The sequence below is a fragment of the Scylla paramamosain genome, chromosome 13 (genome assembly GCF_035594125.1).
Source record: "Scylla paramamosain isolate STU-SP2022 chromosome 13, ASM3559412v1, whole genome shotgun sequence".
Lineage (NCBI taxonomy): Eukaryota > Metazoa > Arthropoda > Malacostraca > Decapoda > Portunidae > Scylla > Scylla paramamosain.
Window position 1 is genome coordinate 6,924,109 of NC_087163.1, and position 27,065 is coordinate 6,951,173.

General features: G+C 37.6%; 1 protein-coding gene across 16 annotated transcripts in view; it reads right to left on the bottom strand.

Moving 5' to 3' along the window:
• The window catches only part of LOC135106387 (protein unc-80 homolog), a 172,762-nt gene that overhangs the window by 28,025 nt on the left and 117,672 nt on the right, over positions 1-27,065 (bottom strand). For all 16 annotated transcript variants that reach the window (XM_064015354.1, XM_064015364.1, XM_064015356.1 and 13 more), the window contains 15 exons: positions 19,664-19,786; positions 17,890-18,014; positions 17,549-17,756; positions 16,916-17,105; positions 16,558-16,724; positions 16,133-16,270; positions 15,170-15,280; positions 14,892-15,053; positions 14,663-14,774; positions 14,275-14,468; positions 13,637-13,747; positions 13,285-13,514; positions 3,574-3,769; positions 814-914; positions 179-296 (listed from right to left, as the gene is read on the bottom strand). In XM_064015354.1, coding sequence (XP_063871424.1) covers positions 179-296; positions 814-914; positions 3,574-3,769; positions 13,285-13,514; positions 13,637-13,747; positions 14,275-14,468; positions 14,663-14,774; positions 14,892-15,053; positions 15,170-15,280; positions 16,133-16,270; positions 16,558-16,724; positions 16,916-17,105; positions 17,549-17,756; positions 17,890-18,014; positions 19,664-19,786 — 2,286 coding nt within the window. The remainder of the gene's footprint in view (positions 1-178; positions 297-813; positions 915-3,573; positions 3,770-13,284; positions 13,515-13,636; positions 13,748-14,274; positions 14,469-14,662; positions 14,775-14,891; positions 15,054-15,169; positions 15,281-16,132; positions 16,271-16,557; positions 16,725-16,915; positions 17,106-17,548; positions 17,757-17,889; positions 18,015-19,663; positions 19,787-27,065) is intronic.

A 27,065-nucleotide genomic window follows, 5' to 3' on the forward strand; every position in this document is an offset into this window, starting at 1 on the left:
TAAGATTTCATGAGAAGAATGGATATTACAGAAAATACTGAAAAGCTGATGATAACTGAGTTATTAAGATTACTACAGTAAGCACATGCATAACTCATTTTATATTTAAGATCTTTAAATATTCAATCTATGCACATGCAATCTTCTCCTCTAAAGGAAACAGAAATTCAAATCCAACCAGCATTTGATGTCCTCTCCTAGAGTCTGCTGAATATGCCACCACTGTGACGCACATGTCCACAGCTTCCAGTAGAGTAACAGAGTCAGATTCTTCATGATAGCAAAAATCTAATGCCCTGTGAGAGATCAAAGGAGAAATCACCCAGGTATTGACTCTGAAAATTAGTTTTCGTCTTGCTGTGAATTTACAATTTAATTTAAAATAGCAAATTTAAAAATGACTGATTAATACAGTGAAGAAGTCTTAAATTATATATAAAAAAATATTGATGTATTTCTAAGTTAGAAAAGAAAAAAAAATGGCAATCCAACAAATAAAGGAATATGGACATATTTCCAATGAAATAACAATTTGAAGTTTTCATTGTAAATTAAAAGGTAGAGTGAATGGCATGCCTACAAATACTCCACACACCTCATGCTGCATTAATCTTTAGGATCACTACTGGGATGTGAAAATTCCAAAGTACTTTCTATTAAATGTTTCCAGATCACAGATATATGTTTCAAGACATTTTCTATTGAATGTTTTCAGATCACAAATATATGTCAAGTTCAATAACACATTAATTCTATTAACGGCCATTTGCCTAACCTCTAAACCAAAACTGACAGCTTGGATTGCTGACTTACTTCAGGGGCTTGTCTACTGTGACTAAATCAAGGATATGCAAAGGATCCTCATGGTGACGCTCAAGGGACAGCAAGATGTCAAAGAGGCGTTGAGGCTGGATCTGAGAACAACAATTCAGAGATGTACTGGGATGCTAAACTTTCATGTTTGTGAGTGACAAACATCATCTTATTTTTACCCAAGAAGGCAGGCTACATATTCACATTATCAGTTGATAACACTGAGTTTTGAAGTTTATTTGGAACTTGCCAAGTCTCTCATTGAGACTTGATCACACTGTTTTCTTTGGTATAGTCACTGACATACAAGATACTTTCTGATGCAAAATATTTAACATGTTTCACTCTACCAAAATGAGTGGTTACCTTTAGAGCCAAGGCCAAAGCCATTTTCCTGAATTCAATGTATGGTTGGAAAAATAATTATTTTTTATTTTATTTTATTTTCTAATTCACTTCAGTTTTAATTTAAATTTTAATAAACTATCTGATTCTTTTAATCATCCCAATTAGAATATTACTCATAAAAGTTAAAAATAAGAAATATAGTATATTACAAATAACCTACAGTCCTAGAGTTTCCTAGACAGAATACATTCAGACCATATAACTGTGAAAGTGCAACACACAGACACACACACACACACACACACACACACACACACATTATAAATTTATCAACTGAAAATTAAAGAGTAAAGATGAAATAAGCACAGTAAAAGCTGGAGAAGAGACAGTGGAAGACCCAAAAGAGGTGGATGAAGTGTTTAACAGATACTTCCACACTGTTTACTAAGGAAAATTATTTCAGAGGTGAGAGGACAGCGTTAGAAAAAGGGACCGACCTAAAGGAGATTAAAACATCAGTAGAAGAAGTAAAGAATATATTGGAAGACCTGGATGTAAGGAAAGCAATGGGTCCTGATGGTGTATTGAGCTGGATTTTAAAAGTGTAGCTCACAATTGGTCTCAGTGCTGCACAATATAATTAGCACCACCCTGGTAAAAGGTAGAGTACCCATAGATTGGAAATGGGCAGATATTATCCGAATTCATAAGACTGGAAGTAAAGAAGATCCATTAAATTATAGACCTGTATTGATCACAAGTGTGGTGGTGAAGATTTGTGAAAAGATCATCAAGAACAGATGGGTGAAATACCTAGAAGACAACAAGGTGATAACAGAGAAACAGTTTGGTTTCGGAAAAGGAAGATCTTGTGTTATGAATTTGATGTTTCAACTCAAGAGTAATAGATATAGTGCCAGAGAGAGATGGATGGGCTGACTGCATATACTTAGATCTGAGAAAAGCATTTGATAAAGTTCTGCACAGAAGACTAATGTGGAAATTGGAAAAAATTGGAGGACTCGGTTGATCACTGTTAAAGTGGATGACTGACTTTTTGACAGAGAAATGAGAACAGTAATTGAAGGCAGCAAGTCAAACTGGAGAGCGGTAATAAGTGGAGTCCCGCAAGGTTCGGTACTTGCACCTATTATGTTCACAGTTTATGTAAATGATATGACAGAAGGTGTAGAAAGTTACATGAACCTTTTCACTGATGATGGTAAGATTATGAGGAAAGTAACAAATGAAGAGGACTGCAATGCTTTAAATCAGGACTTAATTAAGATTAATGAATGATCATTGAGGTGGAACATGGAGTTTAATGCTAAAAAATGTAGTGTGGTGAGGTTTGGAAAAAGTGCGAGAAGACCAGTTGACAACTATTACATAGGGAATGAGGAAATCTCTATAAGATCAGAAGGAAAAAAGACGTAGAAGTAATTATTACTGATAATTTATCATTCGGGAAGCACATAAACAAAATTATAGGAGAAATATATAATTTGGTGAGAAACATCAAGATAGCATTCTCCTATATTGATGAAGATATGATAAAAAAACTGATAACAACGATGATACGTCCGAGATTGGAGTATGCAGCATTAGTGTGGTAGCCAAGTTTGAAAAAGGATACAAGAAAGTTAGAAAGAATACAGAAAGCTGCAACTAAAATCCCTGCAAGCTTAAGAGAGTATAGTTATAAGGAAAGGTTGAAGAGATTGGGCCTGACTACACTATAAAAAAAGAGGGAAAGAGGTGATCTGATAGCAATATATAGAATATTGGAAGGAATGGAAAAGTTGGACAGAGAAGACCTCATGATACCAGATACAAGAGACACAAGAGGACATGGAAGGAAACTGAAAAGGAGCGTTTGCAGAAGAGACATCAAGAAACATAGCTTCTCCCACAGAAGTATAACAGTGTGGAATGAACTTAAGGATGAGACTGTGTGTGCAAAAACAATTCATAAATTTAAAGAAAATCTAGATAAAAGTCGATATTGAAATGGGATAGCATGAGCCCAGTGTGGCTCTTGTCCTGTATTTCACAACTAGGTAAACAACTAGGTAAACACACACACACACACACACACACACATACACTAGTCAGGGGTAACATTACTGATGTGAGAATACAAGCAATTTTACAGTAAATGCATTTCATACTGCATCCCTATGAATGAAATCACTTTCCTACATTATGTACCTATATATTATTTGGTTCAATGAAAAAAGAAATTTATGAATGTATTAGCAAAAAAATCATATTGATTTAAATACTAACCTTTTTTTCAGTTCTGATCAAAATTTAACAAAATCATATAATTTTATAAAATCTGTTTTTAAATTATAACATTACCAATTCAGTGTAAGACAATTATTTTTTTTTTCTTTCATTCACACTGACCTTATTTGCATCACCATAGATGGCATTTTCATCCATATCAAGAATGGGTGCAACAGAACCCAGCATTTGGAGAATGAATGGCTTGCGGTGGAGAATGTAAAGCTGCTTCACAATAAATTCAACCACGGTCACTACCATCTTGTTGCTCTGATAATTACTGTACACCCGCAAGATGGTAGGCATGATGTGTATGTACCTGTCAGAGGATGGAAAAGTTAATAATCATGCACTTTCAAAGATGCTCTTCTGCCCAACTTTTCAACAGCATGTATAATATAACGTATTTGTTGCTGTACAAGATGCATCTGTTTTATAAAAACACCTTTTAATAAATACAACCAGCCCTCAACATTCATGGATTCAATTTTTTGTAGATGAGCGCCAGAAAGTACATGTATGCACATTCAGTTTTTTCATGGCTTGCCACCAGTTCAGATCTCATGCACAATGCAGCTCACTATACCCAACATGCACACACACACATGTAGATGTTGGTAGATGAGCAAACTAAAGAATGAGTTTTCAATCTGTGTTTATAAAGGAAACCAATTTTGTGGCACCGAAAGTGGTATCACAGAATGAGGGAATACAAGAGGCACAAGTAAAGAGACAAGGAATCTAGAAACTGGTGGAAGAGCTCGATGTTAGAAAAGCTATGGGATCAGTTTATGTAAATGGATGGATATTAAAAGAATACAGAGAACAAATGGAGGAACCCATGTGGGATATAATCAACAGCTCGCTGAAAGAAGGAAAAGTATCAAGGGAATGGAAAAGAGCTAACATAGTGCCAATATACAAAGGGGTAAATAAAATGAAATCATTAAAATATAGACCAGTATCACTAACAAGTATTGTAAGCACGTTTTGTGAAATATTAAGTAAAGATATATAGTGCAATATTTAGATGAAAAGATAATTACAGAGAAGCTATTTGGATTCAAGAAAGGAAAATCCTGTTTCATAAATCTACTGAGCTTCTATATGAGAGTGAGAGATGGAGTACAAGAGAGGGATGGATAGGTTGATGTGGTATACCTGGATCTCAAAAATAACATCTGATAAAGTTCTCCACAAAAGCCTTATGTGGAAGTAAGAGAATGGAGGAGGACTAAAGAGAGCAACATTGAGATGGATGGATGGATGGATGATTACAAAAGAGGGAAATGAAAACAGTAATCGAAGTAATCAAGTTGGTGCGAAGTGATGTGGGGTACCACAATGATCTGTGTTGGCACCTATTATGTTTCAAATATACTGTTGCGATGGGGAGTGACGTTGGTAGCACTGTGCTGCTGGGTAGTGAAGATAGGCGCTGGCAATGATGCATGAGCTGCTGGTGGAGACAGCTTGGGGAGACCAGAAGTGCATGGACAGTGGCCAATCACGGAAGGAGCGACATTATATAAGGAGCTGTGGCAGCCCCTAAGGGGGAGAGAGCACCTGTTCCCCACCTACACTACACCTGTGCCAAAAATCTCCAGTGTGCTCCCCTTGTGTGACGCTACAACCCTAGTCATCCACCACTGCTACTACATAACTGTGCCCTGGGGCATGCTGTGAGGATTGTGTGTCCTGACAGTCTGAGACAGTAAGTACTTGACACTGAAGTGCGTGTTAACACCTGCATGGTCTGTTACGGTGTGGACCACTGGAGGAGACAGCTGTGTGACACTGTTGGCAAGCTGCAACTAGTGTGCTGTTCCGTGCTGCTGTACTGTAAGGTGGGACTCACTACACAGCAATATAGACAGACACTTTGCTGAATGAGGCCAGTGGTGTGATCCTTACTTGTACTGTAGCGTATTAGTGTGCCTCGTGTCCTGTGGTACTGCTTGGTGCAGGCAATAAAAACAGGAGTGCCAGTGAGACAGTGTTTTGTTGCCCTTCCCCTTTCTCAGCAGTCTGTCGAGCCCAGACAGGTGCTGTGTGTGCGTGCCTTGTCCCCACTAGCCAAACAAACCCAACAATGATAGCAGTTGGGGATCCTGTTGTATGTGCTGACTGCCTTGGACTGCTGCAGTGCTAGATGTGTACCTGAAGATGCCTGAAGGCTGGAAGGGGTGTGCACAACAATATGTAAATTATATGACAGAGGATCTAAATAGTTATATAAACCTGTTTGCTGATGATGCAAAAATAATGAAAATAACAAAGGATGAAAATGACTGCAAGGAATTACCAAAGGACACTGACAAGATACATGTATGGAGTCAAAGATGGAAACTAGAATTCAATGCCAGAAAACGCCATGTGTTGGAAATAGGAAATAGTAAAAGAAGACCTTCATGGAATTACAAAATGAGATGAGAAATAATAATGAAAAGTAACTAAGAAAAAGATTTGGGAGTAATGAAAGGCACATAAATGGGATATTCGGCTCTACACACAGCTTGTTAATAAACATTGTTGTGGCATTTAACTTGGATAAAGAAATTATGAAAAAAATTGTAATACGTTTGGGCTCCACATAAAAAAGATATAAGGAAACTGGAAAGAATACTGAGGATAGTGACAAAGATGGTACCAGAATTGAAAGACTTAAGTTATGAAGAAAGACTTAAAGAGATGGGATAAACAACACTACAAGACAAAAAGAGAAAGAAGAGACCTGATAACAATGTACAAATTAGTAAACAATATAGAAAGGATAGACAGAAATGTCTTGGTATTACAGATGGAGGAGGGAGAGAGATGTACAAGGGGGCACGGGAAGAAAATAAAAGAAGAGTGGATGTTTGAATGATATCAAGAAATATAGCTTCCTGTATCAAACTATTGAAATCTGGAATGATTTGAAGGGAGAGGTGGTTACGGCAAACAATGTACACATGTTTAAAGAGAAACTGGATAAATATGATATGAAGACGGGACAAAATGAGCTTTGGCTCATACCCTGTACAATACAACTATGTAAATATAACTAGGCAACTAGGTAAATACACACACACATACAACAACCTAACTAGCTCTCCTACCCATGGCAACTCTTAAACCAGCCATGGAGTCCCAATCTGGGGACTCCGAGGCTGACCACAAATGTCCCCAGGTCGGACTGTTCTTCTGGTATTGACCCTCAACTTTTTCTTTGTTATTTTCTGCAACATTTGTGGTATTACATCTAATTTTCAATCTGTAGAACACCATCTCTCCTCTACTAAATCTCATCTTCTTTTCCTCACCAAAACACAGGTGTCTGAGGCAACTGACAGTAGCCCCTTTTCTGTTCCCTTCTACTTTCTCTATCCTCATTTTCAATCCAAAGCTGGATGTTACATCTATGAGCACAATGACTTAACCTGCTCTCATGCCCAAGCTCTTGAATCTTCCAAATTTTCTACCATCTGGCTACAACTACAGGGTCACTCTCAAACTAAATTTATCTGTGCTATATACCTCTCACCTAACTCTTCTGACTATAAGAAATTCTTTGACTACTTAAATTCCATTCTCTTTTGCAGAGATCTCCATTCTCGGAGACTTCAATGTTCACCACCAGCTTTGGCTTTTGTTTCCCTTCACTGACCATCCTGGTGAACTAGTCTTTAACTTTGCTATCCTCTATGACCTAGGGCAATTGGTGCAACACCCTACTTGTATTCTTAACTGTCCTGGAGATACACCCAACATTCTTGACCTTTTCCTCGCCTCTTTTCCTTCTGCTTATCCTGTCACCCTATCCTCTGATCACAATCTCATGTCTGTATCTTGTCCTATCATTCCAATCCCTCCTCAGGATGCCCCAAAGTGGAGGTGCATCTGGCATTTTGCCTCTGCTAACTGGGCAGACCTGAGGAGGTATTAGGCTGATTTTCCATGGAATGACTACTGCTTCCTTGTCAGAGACTTGTCTCTCTGTGCTGAATGCATAACAGAGGTGATAGTATCTGGCATGGAGGTGTACATTCCTCACTCTTTCCCTCAACCTAAACCTTCCAAACCTTGGTTTAACATAGCCTGTTGTGTTATACATGATAGAGAGGTGGCCCACAAAATGCACTTGAGTCTTCCATCACCTGAATCTTATGCACTTTATACTTCAGCTTTGAATCATGCCAAGTCTGTTCTTCAACTAATCAAACACTACTTCATCAATAGATAGTGTCAAAATCTTTCAAGATCTAACAGTCCTCATGACTTCTGCCACCTAGCCAAAAATATCTCCAATAGCTTTACTTCTTCATCTTTCCCTCCTTTATTTCAATCTGAAGGCATCACTGCCAACTCATTTATTTCTATTTCACTCAAACTTTTACAAAAAAAATTCCACCTTGATGATTCAGGGCTTGTTCCTCCTCCTCCATCCTCTGACTACATTGTGATATCCATTAAGATCCTTTGCAGTGCAGTAATTTTTCCATGCCCTTGCTCACCTTAACCTTCATAAGGTTTATGGACCTGATGGGGGTCCCTCCTATTGTTCTCCAAAACTGTGCCACCGTGCTTGCACCTTGCCAAGTCAAACTCTTTCAACTCTGTCTATCAACATCTACTTTTCCTTCCTTCTGGAAGTTTACCTACATTCAGCCTGTTCCTTAAAAGGGTGACTGTTCTAATCCCTCAAACTACTGTCCTATTACTTTAATCCTCCTACCTCTCTAAAATTTTTTAATCTATCCTTAACAAGAAGATTCTTAAAATTCTATTACTTCACAACCTTCTATCTGATCACCAGTGTGGATTCTGTTGAAGCTGCTCTACTGATGATCTGGCTTTCCTTATTGAATCTTGGTCATCCTCTTTTAAGGATTTTGATGAAACTTTTGCTGTTGCCTTAGACATATCAAAAGCTTTTGATAGAGTCTGGCACAAAGCTTTGATTTCCAAACTACCCTTCTACAGCTTTTATCCTTGTCTCTGTAACTTCATCTCAAGTTTTCTCTGAGACCATTCTATTGCTGCTGTGGTAGAGTCACTTTTCTTCTCCTAAGTCTATTAATAGTGGTGTTCCTCAGGGTTCTGTCCTGTCACCCACACTCTTCCTATTATTTGTCAATGATCTAAATCAAACTTCTTGTCCTATCCACTCTTATGCTGATGATATCACTCTGCAGTCTTTCACATCTTTTCATAGACATCCATCCTTCAGAAAGTATACAGCTCACACAGGGAAGTCACAGAACACCTGACTTCTGATCTTTTTAAAAATTTTGATTGGGGCAAAGCAAACTTAGTATTGTTTAATGTTTCAAAAACTCAATTTCTTCATCTATCAACTAGACACAACCTTCCATATAAATATCCTCTCTTCTTCATTGACACTCAACTGTCCCCTCTTTTACACTGAACATCCTTGGTTTGTCCTTTACTTATACAGTAAAATCCCTCTTATCCGGCATCAATGGGACCGCCGACATGCCGAATACTTGAATATTGCCGGATACTTGAATAGAAGTGAAATTATGTCCACAATCACCACCCTACGCTCACGCATCTTACCATAACAAAGATCAGCTGATCTTAATCAGCAGCTGATCTGATCAGCTGCTTAAGTGTAAGCACAACACGCTTCCTCTTTTCTACAACTTTAGGCATGATGAAGGCGTCAGGCGATAAACAGTTTACACGCGGGACTGAGTCACTGAGTAAACACAGTGCAGTGGGCCATGGGTGGCGTGAAGCAGTGCGCTCTGGTGGCGAGGGGACCAAGTATGCCTCGCGCGGGAATTTTAATCGATTTTATGAGTACACATTGATTTTTTATTGATTTTAAGGCTCGGGGAAAAATGTGCTGGATACTTGAAGCTGCCGGATACTCAAATGCTGGATGAGAGGTATTTCACTGTAATCTAAACTGTAAACTTCACATCTCATCTCTAGCTAAAGCAACTTCTATGAAATTAGGTATTCTAGGTCATCTCTGCTAGTTTTTCTTACTCCCCCAGCTGCTAACTTTGTACAGGGGCCTTATCTGCCCAAGTATGGGGTATACTTCACATGTATGGGGGGCTTCCACTCATACCACTCTTTTTAGACAGTGAAATCAAAAGCTTTTCGTCTTCCTCTGACTGTCTTCAGCCCCTTCTTCATTGCCATAATATTGCATCTCTTGCTATCGTCTACCAGTATTTTCATCCCAACTGCTCCACTGATCATGGTAACTGCATGCCTCCTCTTGTCCCATGGCCTCACTGCACAAAACTTTCTCCTTTCTCTCATCCATATTCTGTCCACCACTCTAATGCAAGAGTTAACCAATATTCTCAATCATTCATTCCTTTCTCTAGTAAACTCTGGAACTCCTTGCCTGCTTCTGTATTTCCTCCTTCCTATGATTTGAACTCTTTCAAGAGGGAGTTTTCAAGACACTTATCCTGTTTTTTTACCATTGTATTTGACATCTTATTGAAACTGGCAATAAGGCTTTTTATTTATTATTTTTTCTCATAATTTTTTTTTGCCCTTGGTCAGTAGCCCTGTTAAAAAAAACTCTTGAATCTTCTGAATTTTCTCCATCTGGTGAGTCACTCAAACTAAATTTATCTGTTCTGTATACTGCTCACCTAACTTCTCTAACTATATATTCTTTTTTTTTTGGCAATATAACTTCCAATATGGAGCACATCCTGACTCTGTTCCCATTCTTGAAGACTTCAATGTTCACCACCAGCTTTGGCTTTCCTCTCCCTTCACTGACCAACCTGAAGTAGCTTTTAACCCCTAAAGATGTGGCTATAGCAGCTTTACCAGGTGAAGACTAGAAGCAGTTATAACCACTCTGCAATTTTTATGCTAAAACTAGATCCTTTTTGTCAACTCTTGTGGTTTAGTCATTGATAATACTGCCTGTGAGCTAATTAGGCAAATCTCTCAGTCATTGCCCTGTTCTCACCATATCCAAATGCAGTAAGTGATTCTGATGAGGTCAATTTCCTGCCAGCTCCCTGCCGCCCTCACACCTCAACACTGTGCGTATTACTCACTAGCACTCAACCATTTGCTACATATCATAGTAAGAGTGCAATGGGACAGGAATTCAATATACTATTTAGTATGTGTGAAGAGAGCTCAGGGCACCCATTTTCATTAGACACTAGCCATATCCAGTCAGGTGTAGCAGATGCATGGCAGGCAAGTAACTCATTCCCTCCACAAAAATCTTCTCTTCAACTCACTGTCTCTCCATAACCACAGCATGCAGAGACACTAAGATAGTATTGTTAAAAAGAAAAAGACATGATGTTGAGTACAAAGTCTATTTCATTTGCTCTTCCACTGCAGGCTAAGTTTAAGGTGTGCATGAGTAGTTTTTTTTTTTGACATTTAGTGCTGAAGGGCTGGTTCTAACATGATGAAAATCACCATCACTGCCAGTCCTTTGATATCTTCCATGACCTAGTGCAATTAATGCACCACCTCACTCATATTCCTGACCACCTGGAGATATGCTCAACATTCTTGATCTTTTCCTAATCTCTAATCCTTGTGTTTATGCTGCCACTGTCTTCTCTGCTGGACTCCTCCAATCACAATCTCATATCTGTATCTTGTTTTTTCACTCCAATTCCACCTCAGGATCCCCAAAGCAGAGGTGCCTCTGGTGTTGACGAAGTATTATTAAGATGCTCCATGAAATGACTACTGCCTCAGTGGGCCTTTGTTTTTTCTAAATTTCTGATTGCTCTTGATCAGCACCCTTGTTATATATATATATATATATATATATATATATATATATATATATATATATATATATATATATATATATATATATATATATATATATATATATTTATATATATATATATGCACACCAGCTACTTCAACCCACATTCCATCTACTGCCTATTCATGTTGTCAACTTGATAACCTAATATGAACATTTGCTGCTGCCTATATAATATGAAGAAGGATAGAATATATAGCAGTGACAGCAGTGGTAATACAGCATTGGCAGATGTGTTGATCATACTGAAGAGTAGGAAGGATGGAGTGAGAGGCCACATCACAATATTCATAATTATCCTACTTTCTTCGATTAAATATTGAAGTATTTGTAAATACATGTACTATTTTATTTAAACAAAGTCATCAGGGGTTTCAGAATATTTTTAGGCAGATGCACCAGCATAGGGAGAGATGGTCACTATTTTCATTTAAGGGATGCACCAATAATTAATGGATTTTTAACATTTATGGATGTCTCTGTTATCAAACCTTTGACTGTATTTCCCTCTGGATACATTAAGCCCATGGTAAACTTTTAGATCTTCATTCTGGAACACTTCAGCTTACGCCCATACCTTGGTAATATGGACTAAAAGGGGGAACATCAGTCCGATGAAGCTGATTGTCCGTAGGTACTGACACTAAGTGTTAAGTTACGTTAAGAGTGGCTAATATCAACAAGTACATTACGAAAGATGGAGGAATAAATACAGTACTGTATTGTGCTTTTAATCAAGCACACCATGCCATCCCATGGTATCCATGGCAACTGTGGTCAGTACCTAGGACAGTAACAACAGTGATGAGGAAGATGAGATGCTGGTGACATTGGCAAAACTATCAGAGGTGTGTAGCTGTATGGACACTGTGCTACAATTTGTGGAACACACCAAGAATAGAGATATCAGTGTTCATTATGGAAATCTCAGAATTCTTTGAGAAGCCATAATTAAAGAACAATTTCAAAGTGGCAAGCAATTAGAATTAGCTTTTTCAAAGCAGTACAGACTCTGCGTTCACCTGTTGCACCAGCAGTACCAGCCTGTCCACCCTCACTGTCACCTAATGAACCATAAGCCTCTACCTCACATTGTTCATGTACTACTGATACATCTGTACCACCAGCACAGCCTACAGCCAGTAGTACATCATTGGAGCTGCAAGGCTGGCTGGTACTGCTGGTGCATCAGGTAAATGCAGAGTCTGTATTAGTTTGAAAAAGCTGTCTAATTTTAATTGCTTGCCACTTTGAAATTGTTCTTTAATTATGGCTTCTCAAAGAATTCTCAGATTTCCGTAATGAACACTGATATCTCTATTCTTGGTGTGTTCCACATATTGTACCATAGTGTCCATACAGCTATGCACCTCCAGTAGTTTTGCCAATGTCACCAGCATCTCATCTTCCTCATCACTGCTGCTACTCTCCTGGGTACCAACCATGGTTACCATGGATACCACAGGACAGCATAGTTATAAAAAATTATGATAACTCACAATACATAAAAATGGCAAAAATCATGGAGCAATGAGCTACACATGTTGTTACAATTATGTAAACAAAGTGACCACCTGCAAACAAGCAGTCAGTTCTCAAAGCAGTGGAACATGTCCAGTGTTGCCACAACTCCATCCATAGCATGCGGGACTTTCAAATTGAATCTCTTTAAAAATGTGTACAATGTTTGCTGCAACCATCTCTTCCTTCAAATCATTCTAGATTTCAATACTTCTATATGGGAAGCTCCATTTCTTGACATGGCTTGAACATCCACTCTTCTTTATTTTCTTCCCATGATCCCTTGTATGTCTCTTTCCCTCCTCCATCTATGGTACCAAGTCATTTCTGTCTAGTGTGTGTGTGTGTGTGTGTGTGTGTGTGTGTGTGTGTGTGTGTGTGTGTGTGTGTGTGTGTGTGTGTGTGTGTGTGTGTGTGTGTGTGTGTGTGTGGGGGGGGGTGTAATTCATCCACAATCTTATGAATCATGTTCTAGGAACCTTGATAAAGTTTATGTAATGATAAATTCTAGAAGTAATACATACCCATTGGTGGAAAAGAAGTTTTTGAAATGATGAGCAGCATTGACATAGGCAGCCATGCAGAGTCTAAGCATAGATGAGTCTTCACAGTGAAGAAGAAAAGCGCCATTGATCACATTGAGAAAGAGATGAAGGTCGGTGGTATATGTAAGGTTGCCAGCCATGCCCTCAAACATTCGGGTCACCAGCTGGACCCACATATATTTGTGCAGTTGGTCAAGACCTCGCAACTCCTGTAGGATAAATTCAAAGGAGATTTATTGTTAAGGATAGCAATTTACTGCAATTTTCTCAAAAGGATTATTTACATATCAGGACCAGTTATGTTAAAAACAATAATGCATTTGACACTGACCTTGCCCATGACTCCTCCTTTGTAAAGGTTAAAATCTGCCTCAAGAGCTTTACGTGGAAATGATGGCAGCTTGGTCAACTCCTCGTGCAGGAAAAAGACTCGCTGAGCAACCTGCAAACGCCAACAATAGTAAAATTAATAGATTAAGTAAAGTAATTAAAACATTTGTAACCTTATACATATATGCTAAATTTACAAATATGAAGAAAAGCATATGATATGGCCAGCTGACTGGAATGCAATATAAATTGAACTCCAGTTCAGTGTATCAAAGAGGTGTACATGAAAGGGGTGCATTAATGTCACTTGGGCTGTTTTGTTTGTTAGGAAAGAAATCACTGTGCAAGAAAAATAAAGTTACAATTTAATTTGGCAAGGATGTAGACATGCACAGGTTATACTAAGTGAAGCTAAATGAAATTCTGCAAATGATAAGGTGTATTTCTATACAATGAAGACTACAATAAGCAAATGATAACCTGTTAAGCCACTGCACAAGCATTAATATTTAACAAGCTGTACTTTTGCCTAGTGTAAAAAGTAAAGTCAGTTGTGTACATACCACATAATGTAAGAAATAATATAGGAAAAATCAACCATCAAATGTCAAGTATAAAAATAGGTTATATAGCCAGTACCTGATCAGGACGCTTGAGGATGGACCAGGACATGAGAACTTTGCCAATTTCCAAAAGCTTGAGAGTAAAAGCTTGTTTCTGTAGGGCATCATAAGCTATATCTACATCCATCTTAATCATTTGCAATTTGGGATATGGTGACCTCTTGAAGAAGTAAAAGTCTCGTACATATGACTGAAGGTTGTGGATTTGCTCTGTAAAAAATTTTATATATATATATATATATATATATATATATATATATATATATATATATATATATATATATATATATATATATATATATATATATATATATATATATATATATATATATATATTAAAAGTATCCTTTGATCTTACTAACATTTTGTTCATCAAAATAACTTTAATGTCTCAAATAGCTTACTTGTCTTTTCATCCACTAAAAAGTAGCTCTTGTGGTCATTTTCTGGAATTCCAAAAAAGTCTAGACTCTCTTGAAGAATTTGACAGAACTGTGTATCTTCTTGTATGGGAAACTGAAAATATTTGAAAAGATTACAAATCAGGTATAAGGCACATACTTAAAATCAAGGTATGTACAGAACATATGTATACAGGAAAAAAAAATATGAAGTAGACAGCCTCGTACTGACCTGTGATGGGATTGCACCAACATCAAGTTCTCCAGGGGCAACCACCTCAATTTTTTTTTCTGAAGGAACATTTGCTGTCACAAGTAAAGCTGTTTCACATTGCTCTTTGCGAAATATTTGCTTTATGTCCTTGAACAGAATCCCTTGTATACTGGGAACAACCTGGCAACAGAAAATAAGTTCAGAATCCTCTTATAAAAAGCAATGGAAAGGAAGATTCTGCAGATAGTGACTTAGTAAATAAGAAAAATACATATATATACTCAATGTAGACTCACGGTCCAAAGTATTGACAGTGCTGCTGAAATATATTCCTGTGAAGACTGCTGGGGGTTGCGAGTATAGAGCATCACATAGCCAACCATGTAGTTGTACAAAGCAAAGGCTGCCTGTAAGGAAAACATTATTTGATAAATATATGTAGATAACACTGACATTTGTTGAAATTTTCACTAAGCCCTGTACAGTAAAATCTTGCTGAGTTGGACTAATTGGAGAGAAGGCTAATCCAACTTAACTGAATATTCAACTTATCTGAACCCAGCACTGTATTTAAATTCTTTGTTCCCAAGGTGCTCAGCAAGCCTCCCTGCAGCATGCTGGATGTCCAGGCCTTGCACTATTATCCCTTCAGCTCTTTCTTGCACATACCATTTGTACACAGATTCATTGAGGCTTTTGTGCTGTGTCTTACTTGGTCTATATAGGTCCTTCCTCTTCCCTTAAAAGTGTCCAACTTAACTGATATCTAAATCAAAGGGGTCTGACTTTGTGAGGGTTTACTATATTAAAAAACAAAAACATGCATGAGAATGTGTAACAAGTTTTATGTAGTAGCATGGGCTTCATAATTTCATGTCACCAGACTGCATGTAGGTATATAAATATAGCTGGTGCATTTGAGCTAACTTCAGAAAAAATAAAGACATTAAGATTCCTCATGCCAAAATTATTCATAAATGCAATGTAAGGATAGCAGCAAACATAAATTCTTCTGACATACATGCTTTCTTGAATTTCAAATGACAGGTGTTGAAGTAAACATATATGTAGAAAAATCTATTTATATACCTGGCTGACATCCCTCTCAACTGGATGTACCCAAGACAAAACAAGAAATGCAACATTTAACTAAAACATAAATATAAGATATAATGAAGGCCAGACAGAGGAGGATTAAAGAAATTATCACCACACGACCTCACCCTTTTACAGACACATCAATACAACATCAGCATCACCTGTGAAGGGAGACGTGGAATAAAGCGCACCAGGCGACGCAAGAGGCGAATCATAACATCTTGTCGCTCTCTTGTCAGCTTCTCCAAGAAAAATCTCAGGAACAATGCTGAGTCCTCCACCAAGCATGACCAGATTACCTGATAACATGTGTTATCTATTTTAACTTTATAAAATATGGATAATCTTTTCATGAAAACTATTATTATGCAACTCTCTTCCTCTCTTTCCTTTTTTCCTCTTTTAATAAAATTTTCTCACAAACTTACAATTTTTTCTTGAAAAAAGTTTTCTCACAAAATTATCAAATAATATTACTTTACACAGAAAAGATTATATACTCACATTACTCAAAACTTCATGAGAATTTTATAGAATACACAGACTTTATTTCTGCAACAAATTAATAAATAAATCACATCAGTACCTGCTGAGCTGCTTCATAGACTGCAATGCCATCTGGAGTGACAGCTGGGTCATCTAAGAGGTGAATGATAGTAAGAACAGCTGAGCACAAGCAAGAAGGAAACAGCTGCTGTACCACAGATACATGATGGGAACTGGTTCGTCCGACCTCTCCCTCTGTCTCCTCACCTATAAATAAATTATAAATAATGGTGACAAATTATTTCAAAATATAAGTTGCATGCTAATATCATTATTCTAATTTCTGTTTACAAACTTTGGGAAGTAGCAGAACTATCACATGTCAACAAAAAAACCTGTTAACTAATTTATGTAAGATGTTCTTTTTTCTTTCTTTTTTTTTTCACATAATACCATACCTTCCTCATGGTCATCTGCAGTCACATGATGGAGAGCGGGCTCATAAGCTGCCTGGATAGTGACCGGAACAGTGGTAAGCAGGAAGTTTTCTCTCTCAATGCGTCGTTTCTTTTCCTCAGCTTCTAATGCAGATCGCACCATCTCTGCTTGCAGCTTGCGCCTAGTACGAGTAGCTGTGACAAATGACCTCTGGTGGTAAGGAAGAGTAAATATCACACCACAGACCATAAATCTTTTTGTTTGGATGAATGACATTTATTCATGCTCTTTACTGTCTGAATTTTCTTTAATTTAAGCTTTTATACTTACAATTACCTACTGCCTTGTTTCTCTCTCTCTCTCTCTCTCTCTCTCTCTCTCTCTCTCTCTCTCTCTCTCTCTCTCTCTCTCTCTCTCTCTCTCTCAAATCACTTACTATAGCTAGTTATCTGAACTGTACCACCATCAGTTATATTGCAAGTACGAATGTGTGTGCATGTGAAGTTAAATACAATTGAAACTTACATTTTAAAAGCACTATACTTGGAATATAAACCAAAATAGGTTTTCATGCAAATTAATTTGACCAACTGCATTATAAACATGCCTTAAACATTAATTCTAAACAATATAACAAAAAAATATTTACTTACATGTTGAATTTGGTTTACAGTTACTTCATCCACATTGGTTTTAAAGTGAGGCATCCAAGGGGGATCCACAACAGGCAAGGACTCCACACCTATCTTGGGTGAAGGCAGTGGAAATTCAATACCATGTGGTGGTACCTTGAAGGTTACTTGGGCCCCCTCTTCCATGCGAGGCCAAGCTTGATAACGTGATTGCCACAACACTTGGAATCTGATAGGAATACTGTACCTTACATATCTACATGAAATACATTTATGCTTATTTAGTAAAAGAAAATATTCATATATTATAGTTACAATTAAGCAGTATTGCTATTACTGCTTAAAACCATAAAACTCCATGCCTGAGGATAGCATTTAGTCTGGTATTGGGGTCAGGATGAGTCAGCTCCCTTGTCATGATGTCTGAGGTGTGGGCAGGCACTCTCACCCCAGCCAAGATGAATACAACTGCTGCTGTTGCTGACACCTGGGTGAAGTTAGTTAGGCATCTTTAGGTGGCATTGTAACTTCCAAGATAACACTACATTTCAGCATAATAGAAAAATATCTAGTAACAGTATTCACATGGATCTATGAGCTGCACAGCAATTTATGTGTACTATAACCAACAAATCCTTCTATGATCATAGTTATGATTATTACCAGTTATCATAAAATACAGATTGACCATCAATATTCCAGTATCATTTAATCCAGCACATTTTTAACTAGCTATATTATCTATCTTGTAAACATGCTGTGGCCATGATACTGGTTCACTGTGCACAACCACAAAAGGCACTACAATCATAGCACAGTGCCACTGCTGTGCAAGTTTTCTCTTCACATCAAAATTGCTCCTGGATGACACCTTTGTGCAAGGCCACTATAGTGATAATGAAGTAGTCATCAAAATATCTATCAAACATTGTATGCATTTTATTTTACATCTGTGTGGAATTACCTTAGCAAATTTTTATTACTCTGTTGTCTCTAGAACATGTCAGGATAGAAAATGAGCAAGAAAACGAGAGTAGTGAATGATAACACAGCACTAGAACACAATCTTTGTGTGAGTATAAAAGTCCTACCACTGAGTTTTATATTCATAGGTCTTATGTATTATCAACATCTGTATGAAGTTGTATTCACAAATTACTATTGCTCTGTCTGTGGAATATGTTATGATAGAAATGGAGCATGCAAACCCAAGAGCAATTTCAATGGTGGAAGTGATTTCACCACACTGCAAGTCCATTCAAGAAATCCAGCATTATGTGTGTGTTTGTGTTTAACCAGTGCTGAGCAGAAAATTTTTTTTTTTTTGCTTTTTTTATATATATTTTTTTTAATTGTGGTCCTTATTTCACACTAGCTATGACTTCAAAAGAAGACAAAACAAAAACATAACCCTATAACAATAAAAGAAAAGTGAAAGTGTTACAAAGCTGGACTGTGGTGTTTCTGTTTGTCACCTATGGCAAATTAATGGTACTGGATGAATAATTATAAAAAGGCAGCAGGAAAATTTGAAGCAGTTCTTTGTCAACAGTCATTCAAAGAAGCAGTTTTGCATATGAAAGACGGAAAGATTACAGATCATGATTTAAAAATGATGCAGTGGTTTCAACAGTGAAGGTGTGGACATATCTAGCAGGGATGGAGCAAATTGAGGTGTTTCATAGAAAGTTTGATTTAGAACATAACTAAGTATACCGAAGGGTGATTGCAGAGATTCCAGAGCCACCACATCAGTTCAATGTGTAAGGTTTGTGAAAAAAATGATGGGTGAATGAAGGTGCTGCAGAATAAATCAAGTTTACCAGGGCTGTTTCCTGTTTCCCATTTCATGATATTTGTGTTCAACTGACACTTAGTACAGTAGTTGTTTAATTTTATTTAAAACATCCTCTGGCACATCATACATATTATCAAGTCTTTTGTCTTTGGGAAAACAGCTATTTTAAGAAAGATCTAGAACCAAGGATGCCAAAGTATTGATGATCAACCTGTATCAAGAGTCCAACTTTACTTGAAATTCACAATACTTATCCATTGTGTATATTTTAAGTCATGCTAGAAATTGAAAATTATTTATATGTATAGCAGGAGAAAAGAATAACTTTAAATGCTCACTTCATTCTCATATTCCAAAAGCATCTCCCAGGCTTGAGGAACAGCATCCAAAAGTACGTCTTCACTCATCACGGCCACAGCCTTACACACCAGGGATAGCGGAGCGTGGCTTAATCCCATCACCTGGTGTATATGTAAGAAGATACAAGGGAGTTATATCTTTTAGGTAAAAAAAAAACCAGAAGCATACATACAGTAAATCCTCGTTATATTGGACTAATTGGAAGGAAGCCACTAATGATAAAGGTGAAAATCCGATAAAGGTGGCAACATGAATAATTCCAATCCATAAAGTAAACTAATAGTAATAAATATGTAAAAAAAGATTGATATAATTACGACTATTAATAAAATTTGTATTTGCCACAATTTCTTTCTCATAAAAACAATTAAAACACTATTCTAATTATGTTAAGTTACACACATACGTATAAATGGCAATTATTTAATTTTCACTCCCAAACCCCTTCCTCACCCCATTCTTGACCTTGTCTGAATCTTGTCTGAATTTCTAAAACATTCTTCGTCCACATTTTCCATACCATTTATCATTCTATAAATGTTTACTAAATCTTCTCTCTCCTATTTTCAAGGGTAAGAATTTCCAAAATTTTTAATCTCTCTCTCTTCATAGGCTGACTTGCTAAACTCTAGACTGCTCTTTGTACTCTTTCTAATTTTACAATATTCCTCTTTGTATGAGGAGACCACACAACTGCTGCATATTCCAATCTTAGTCTTATCATGGAAATCAACTTTTATATCATTGCTTTATCCAAATATGAGAATGCCAGAAATTTTATCAATGTGTCTGTCTGGAGTCAAATTTTTAGTAACTGTTAACCCCAAATCCACTTCTTCTTTTGACTTCTTTAACTTCACACCATCCATTTCATAATGATATTGTATTCTTTTCTGACTCTTACCAAACTCCATTACTTTACATTTACTTAAATCGAATTCCATTTGGCAAGATTTACGCCATTTATTTATCTTATTTAAATCATCTTGCAGTTCCATACAGTCATTTACATTTTCTATCCTCATCAGCTTAGCATCATCAGCAAATAAGTTCATACAACTATCTATTTCTTCATTTATGTCATTCACATATATCACAAACATTATTGGTCCCAACACTGACCCCTGTGGAACACCACTAATTACTTTCAGCCAAAATGAAATTTGGTCTTGTATTACAGTTCTCATCTGTCTATCATCCAGATAATCCTCCATCCACTTCAGCAGTCTTCCTCCAATTTTTCTATAATTTTTCTATCTTCCATAGCAATCTTCAGTGTGGTACTCTGTTAAATGCTTTCTTCAAGTCTAAGTAGACACCATCCACCCATCTGTCTCTCTCCTGCACAATATCGACTACCCTTGAATAAAAGGACAATAAGTTCATGGAGCATGATCTTCTACTCCTAATTCCAAACTGACAATTTACCAAAACTTTATCTCTTTCCAAGTGTTCCATCCATCTTTCCTTTATTGTTCTTTCACATAGTTTTCCTACAACAATAGTCAAGGATATTGCTCTATAATTTAGTGGGTTTTCCTTATTTCCTCCTTTGAATATTGGTGTAATATTTGCTGTCTTCCAATCTTTTGGTACTCTTTCCTGTTATAGGGATGTCACCACTAGACTGTGAATTTTATCGGCCAGTTGTTCTCTACATTCCTTCAATATCCAGTTTGATACTCCATCTGGACCAGTTGCTTTATTTACATCAAGTTCTTTCATCATCTTAAGTATTTCTTCATAACTGACTGGGACTGTACTAAGTATACTCCTCACCAACTTTCCCTTCCAGCATCAAACTCCCCTTCCAAAGGAAATACCGATTGTTCATAACCTCCGTCATGTCCTGTGCATCATCATAGATTTTTTCTTCAACTTTCAATCTTGATACACCTTTCTTCTTCATTTTCCCATTAATATGTCTAAAAAATAGTTTGAGTTCATTTATACACTTATATATTATATCTCTTTCATAGTTTCTTCTCACCATTCTTATTATCTCAATGTACTTGTTTCTAGCATCAATATATTCCTCCCATCTGCTCTCAGTTTTCCTCTTCTTATAATTTCTAGCCTCTTTGCATTTTGTATTGAATCATTCTTTACCCTTTCTACATCTCGCTCCTTCTCTAGGTACAAATTTCACCACAGCAGAATTGTGTATCCTTATAAATTCATCCCTTTTTTTTCCGAACATCTTCTGCATCTTCAAAGTCTTTCCAGTCCACAGCAACAAAGTACTTTCTTAATTTTTCAAAGTCAGCTTTACTATATTTAAATTTTTTCAACTTACAATTTTCATCAATGATTATATTTTCATTTTTCAAATTAAATTTCATCAACACGTGATCACTCTTACCTAGAGGGCTATCATAGTGTATAGTTTCAATAATTTCCATGTCCTTGGTAAACATTAAATCAAGGTTTGATGGTTTATCTCTTCCACTAAATCTGGCATCACAGTCAACCCATTGAGTCATCAAGTTTTCCATCGCCCAGTTTAATAGTTTATTACTCCATGAATTCTCACTTCCAGTAGTTGTCAATGCCTCCCAATTTATTTCCTTACAATTAAAATCACAAACGAAATAACTATATCATTACTTTCCATCACTATCTTTTCAAGACCTTTTAGCACATCTACCAACATCTCTTCATGCTCTTCTTTTTGCCAAGCATTGGTCATAAGTGGCACATACACTACTTTTTTTTTTTTCTTTATGTAGGAGGAACACTGGCCAAGGACAACAAAAATCCAATTAAAAAAAAAAGCCCACTGAGATGCCAGTCACAGAAAAGGGTCCAAAGCAGTAGTCAAAAACTGATGAATAAGTGTCTTGAAACCTCTCTCTTGAAGGAATTCAAGTCATAGGAAGATGAAAATACAGAGGCAGGCAGGGAGTTCCAGAGTTTACCAGAGAAAGGCATGAATGATTGAGAATTCTGGTTAACTCTTGCATTAGAGAGGTGGACAGAATAGGGGTGAGAGAAAGAAAAAAGTCTTGTGTAGCGAGGCCACTGGAGGAGGGGAGGCATGCAGTTAGCAAGATCAGAAGACCAGTTAGCATGAAAATAGCGGTAGAAGACAGCTAGAGAAGCAGCATTGTGGCGATAAGAGAGAGGCTGAAGACAGTCAGTTAGAGGAGAGGAGTTGATGAGATGAAAAGCTTTTGATTCCACCCTGTCTAGAAGAGTGGTATGAGTGGAACTCCCCCAGACTTATGAAGCATACTCCATACATGGACGAATAAGGCCCCGTACAGAGTTAGCAGCTGGGGGAGTGAGAAAAACTGACAAAGATGTCTCAGAACACCTAACTTCATAGAAGATGTTTTAGCTAGAGATGAGATGTGGTTTCCGGTTCAGATTATAAGTAAAGGACAGTGTAGAAGAGGGGGCCAGTTGACTGTCAGTGAAGAAGAGGGGATCATTGTCTGGAAGATTGTGTCAAGTTGATAGATGGAGGAATTGATTTTTTGAGGCATTGAACAATACCAAGTTTGCTCTGCCCCTATCAGAAATTTTAGAAAGATCAGAAGTCAGGCATTCTGCAGCTTCCCTGCGTGAAATGTTTACTTCCTGAAGGATTGGACGTCTATGAAAAGACGTGGAAAAGTGCAAGGTGGTATCATCAGCATAGGAGTGGACAGGACAAGAAGTTTGGTTTAGAAAGTCATTGATGAATAATAAGAAGAGAGTGGGTGACATGACACATGTGAGAAGAACACAACTGTTAATAGATTTAGGAGAAGAACAGTGACCATCTACCACAGCAGCAATAGAACAGTCAGAAAGGAAACTTGAGATGAAGTTACAGAGAGAAGGATAGAAGCCGTAGAAGGGTAGTTTGGAAATCAAAGCTTTGTGCCAAACTCTATCAAAAGCTTTTGATATGTCCAAGGCAACAGCAAAAGTTTCACCAAAATCTCTAAAAGAGGATGACCAAGACTCAGTAAGGAAAGCCAGAAGATCACCAGTAGAGCTGCCTTGACGGAACCCATACTGGCGATCAGATAGAAGGTTGTGAAGTGATAGATGTTTAAGAATCTTCCTGTTGAGGATAGATTCAAAAACTTTAGATAGGCATGAAATTAAAGCAATAGGATGGTAGTTTGAGGGATTAGAATGCTCACTCTTTTTAGGAACAGGCTGAATGTAGGCAAACTTCCAGCAAGAAGGAAAAGTAGATGTTGACAGACAGAGCTGAAAGAGTTTGACTAGGCAAGGTGCTAAACAGAGGCACAGTTTCGGAGAACAAAAGGAAGGACCCCATCAGATCCATAAGCCTTCTGAGGGTTTAGGCCAGCGAGGGCATGGAAAGCATCATTACGAAGAATTTTAATAGGTAGCATGAAGTAGTCAGAGGGTGAGGAGAGGGAGGAACAAGCCCAGAATCATCCATGGTAGAATTTTTAGCGAAGGTTTGAGCGAAGAGTTCAGCTTTAGAAATAGATGTCAAAGCAGTGGTGCCATCTGGTTGAAATAAAGGAGGGAAAGAAGAAGCAAAGTTATTGGAGATATTTTTGGCTAGATGCCAGAAGTCACGAGGGGAGTTAGATCTTGAAAGGTTTTGACACTTTTTGTTAATGAAGAAGTTTTTGGCTAGCTGGAGAACAAACTTGCATGGTTCCAGGCAGAAATATAAAGTGCATGAGATTCTGGTGATGGAAGGCTTAAGTAGCTTTTGTGGGCCACCTCTCTATCACGTATAGCACGAGAACAAGCTGTGTTAAACCAAGGTTTAGAAGGTTTAGGTCAAGAAAAAGAGTGAGAAATGTACGCCTCCATGCCAGACACTATCACCTCTGTTATGCACTCAGCACACAAAGACGGGTCTCTGACATGGAAGCAATAGTCATTCCAAGGAAAATCAGCAAAATACCTCCTCAGGTCCCACCAACTAGCAGAGGCAAAACGCCAGAGGCACCTTCGCTTAGGGGGATCCTGAGGAGGGATTGGAGCGATAGGACAAGATACAGATATGAGATTGTGATCGTAGGAGCCCAACGGAGAAGAAAGGGTGAGAGCACAAGCAGAAGGATTAGAGATCAGGAAAAGGTCAAGAATGTTGGGCATATCTCCAAGACGGTCAGGAATATGAGTAGGGTGCTGCACCAATTGCTCTAGGTCATGAAGGATAGCAAAGTTGAAGGCTAGTTCACCAGGATGGTCAGTGAAGGGAGAGGAAAGCCAAAGCTGGTGGTGAACATTGAAAAGTCTCCAAGAATGGATATCTCTGCAAAAGAGAAGAGAGAATGTGCTCCATTTTGGAAGTTAAGTAGTCAAAGAATTTCTTATAGTCAGAGGAGTTAAGTGAGAGGTATAAAGCACAGATAAATCTAGTTTGAGAGTGACTCTTTAGTTGTAGCCAGATGGTAGAAAACTCAGAAGATTCAAGAGTGTGGGCACTAGAGCAGGTTAAGTCGTTGTGCACATAAACGCAACATCCAGCTTTGGATTGAAAATGAGGACAGAGAAAGTAGGAGGGAACAGAAAAGGGGCTACTGTCAGTTTCCTCAGACACCTGAGTTTCAGTGAGGAAAAGAAGATGAGGTTTAGAAGAGGAGAGGTGGTGCTCTACAGATTGAAAATTAGATCTTAGACTGCAAATGTTGCAGAAGTTAATGAAGAAAAAGTTGAGGAGGGTGTCAAGACACTCAGGGTCATTGTCAGAAGGGCAGTCTGACCTGGGGACATTTGTGGTCCCCTCCTCAGATGGAGACTCTGAGGTTGGTGTAAGAGTTGCTATGATAATTTTGAAAATTTGGTTGAAGGGTGTGTGTGTTATTAGGTGCTTGTAGTTTTGTGTGAAGGAAGAGAGTTATCTTTAAAGGACAGGCTGTGACTGCCCCATTGTGTTGTGAGACACAAAGGGAAATGTTCAGTGACGTCACAGCTGGGTTTAATGATAAGTTCACAGCACCCCCGATCCAGTGCTTTAGACCTCAATTGGAGTAATTATCATTTTGGCAGATGCTTACTGCTTCCTCATGTCAACTGTGTGTGTGTGTGTGTGTGTGTGTATTTACCTAGTTGTATTTACCTAGTTGTATAATACAGGGTCCGAGCCAAAGCTCAATTAGTCCTGTCTCCATACCCGAATTTGTCCAATTTCTCTTTAAACATGTGCACACTCTTTGCCGCAACTACCTCTTCTTTTAAGTTATTCCATATTTCAACCGTTCGATGCGGAAAGCTGTATTTCTTAATATCTCCCAAACAAAGACTCTTCTTTAATTTCTTCATATGTCCCCTTGTACGTCTATCTCCTTCCTCCACTTTTACAATTAGGTCATCTCTGTCTATCTTCTCCATGCCATTTACTAATTTGAACATTGTTATCAGGTCTCCTCTTTCCCTTCTTTCTTGCAGTGTTGATAATCCAATTTCTTCCAGTCTTTCCTCGTAACTTAGGTCTTCCAATTCAGGTATCATTTTCGTAGCTGTTCTTTGTATTCTTTCCAATTTCCTTATATCTTTCTTTTTGTGTGGAGACCATACCACTGCTGCATATTCCAGTTTGGGACGTATCATGTGTGTTATGATTTTCTTCATCATTTCTTTGTCTAGGTAATTAAATGCCACCCTGATATTTGCTAGCAAATTATATGTAGAGCCAAATATTCCATTGATGTGTTTTTCTGGTGAAAGCGTGTCTTGAATTATTACTCCCAAGTCTTTTTCTTCTTTGCTCTTTGGTATTGTGATACCTCCCATCTTATACTCCCATGAAGGTCTCCTTTTACTTCTTCCCATCTCCATTACATGGCACTTCTTTATATTGAATTCTAATTTCCATCGTTTACTCCATTCATAAATTCTATCAATATCCCTCTGTAGTTCCTCACAATCCTCTTGGTTCTTTATTACTTTCATCAATTTTGCATCATCTGCAAACATATTAATGTAGCTATTTAAACCCACCGTCATATCATTTATATAGACCTGAAACATTATAGGTGCCAACACAGACCCTTGTGGTACTCCGCTTGTTACTTCGCACCAACTTGATTTATTATCTCTGATTACTGTACTCATTTCCCTACCTTGGAGATAATCCTTCATCCACTTAAGTATTTTTCCTTTTAGCCCTCCTCGATGTTCCAGTTTCCACATGAGTCTTTTATGTGGAACTGTATCAAAAGCTTTTTTCAGATCTAAATAGACAGCATCAACCCAACCATCTCTCTCTTGTAGTTTATCTATTACTCTTGTATAAAAGCTCAGTAAGTTTGTTATGCAAGATCTCTCTTTCCTGAAACCGAATTGTTTTTCTGTTATTATATTTTCTTGTTCAAGATATTGCACCCATCTGTTTTTAATGACTATTTCACAGAGTTTACTTACAATACTTGTGAGTGAGACTGGTCTGTAATT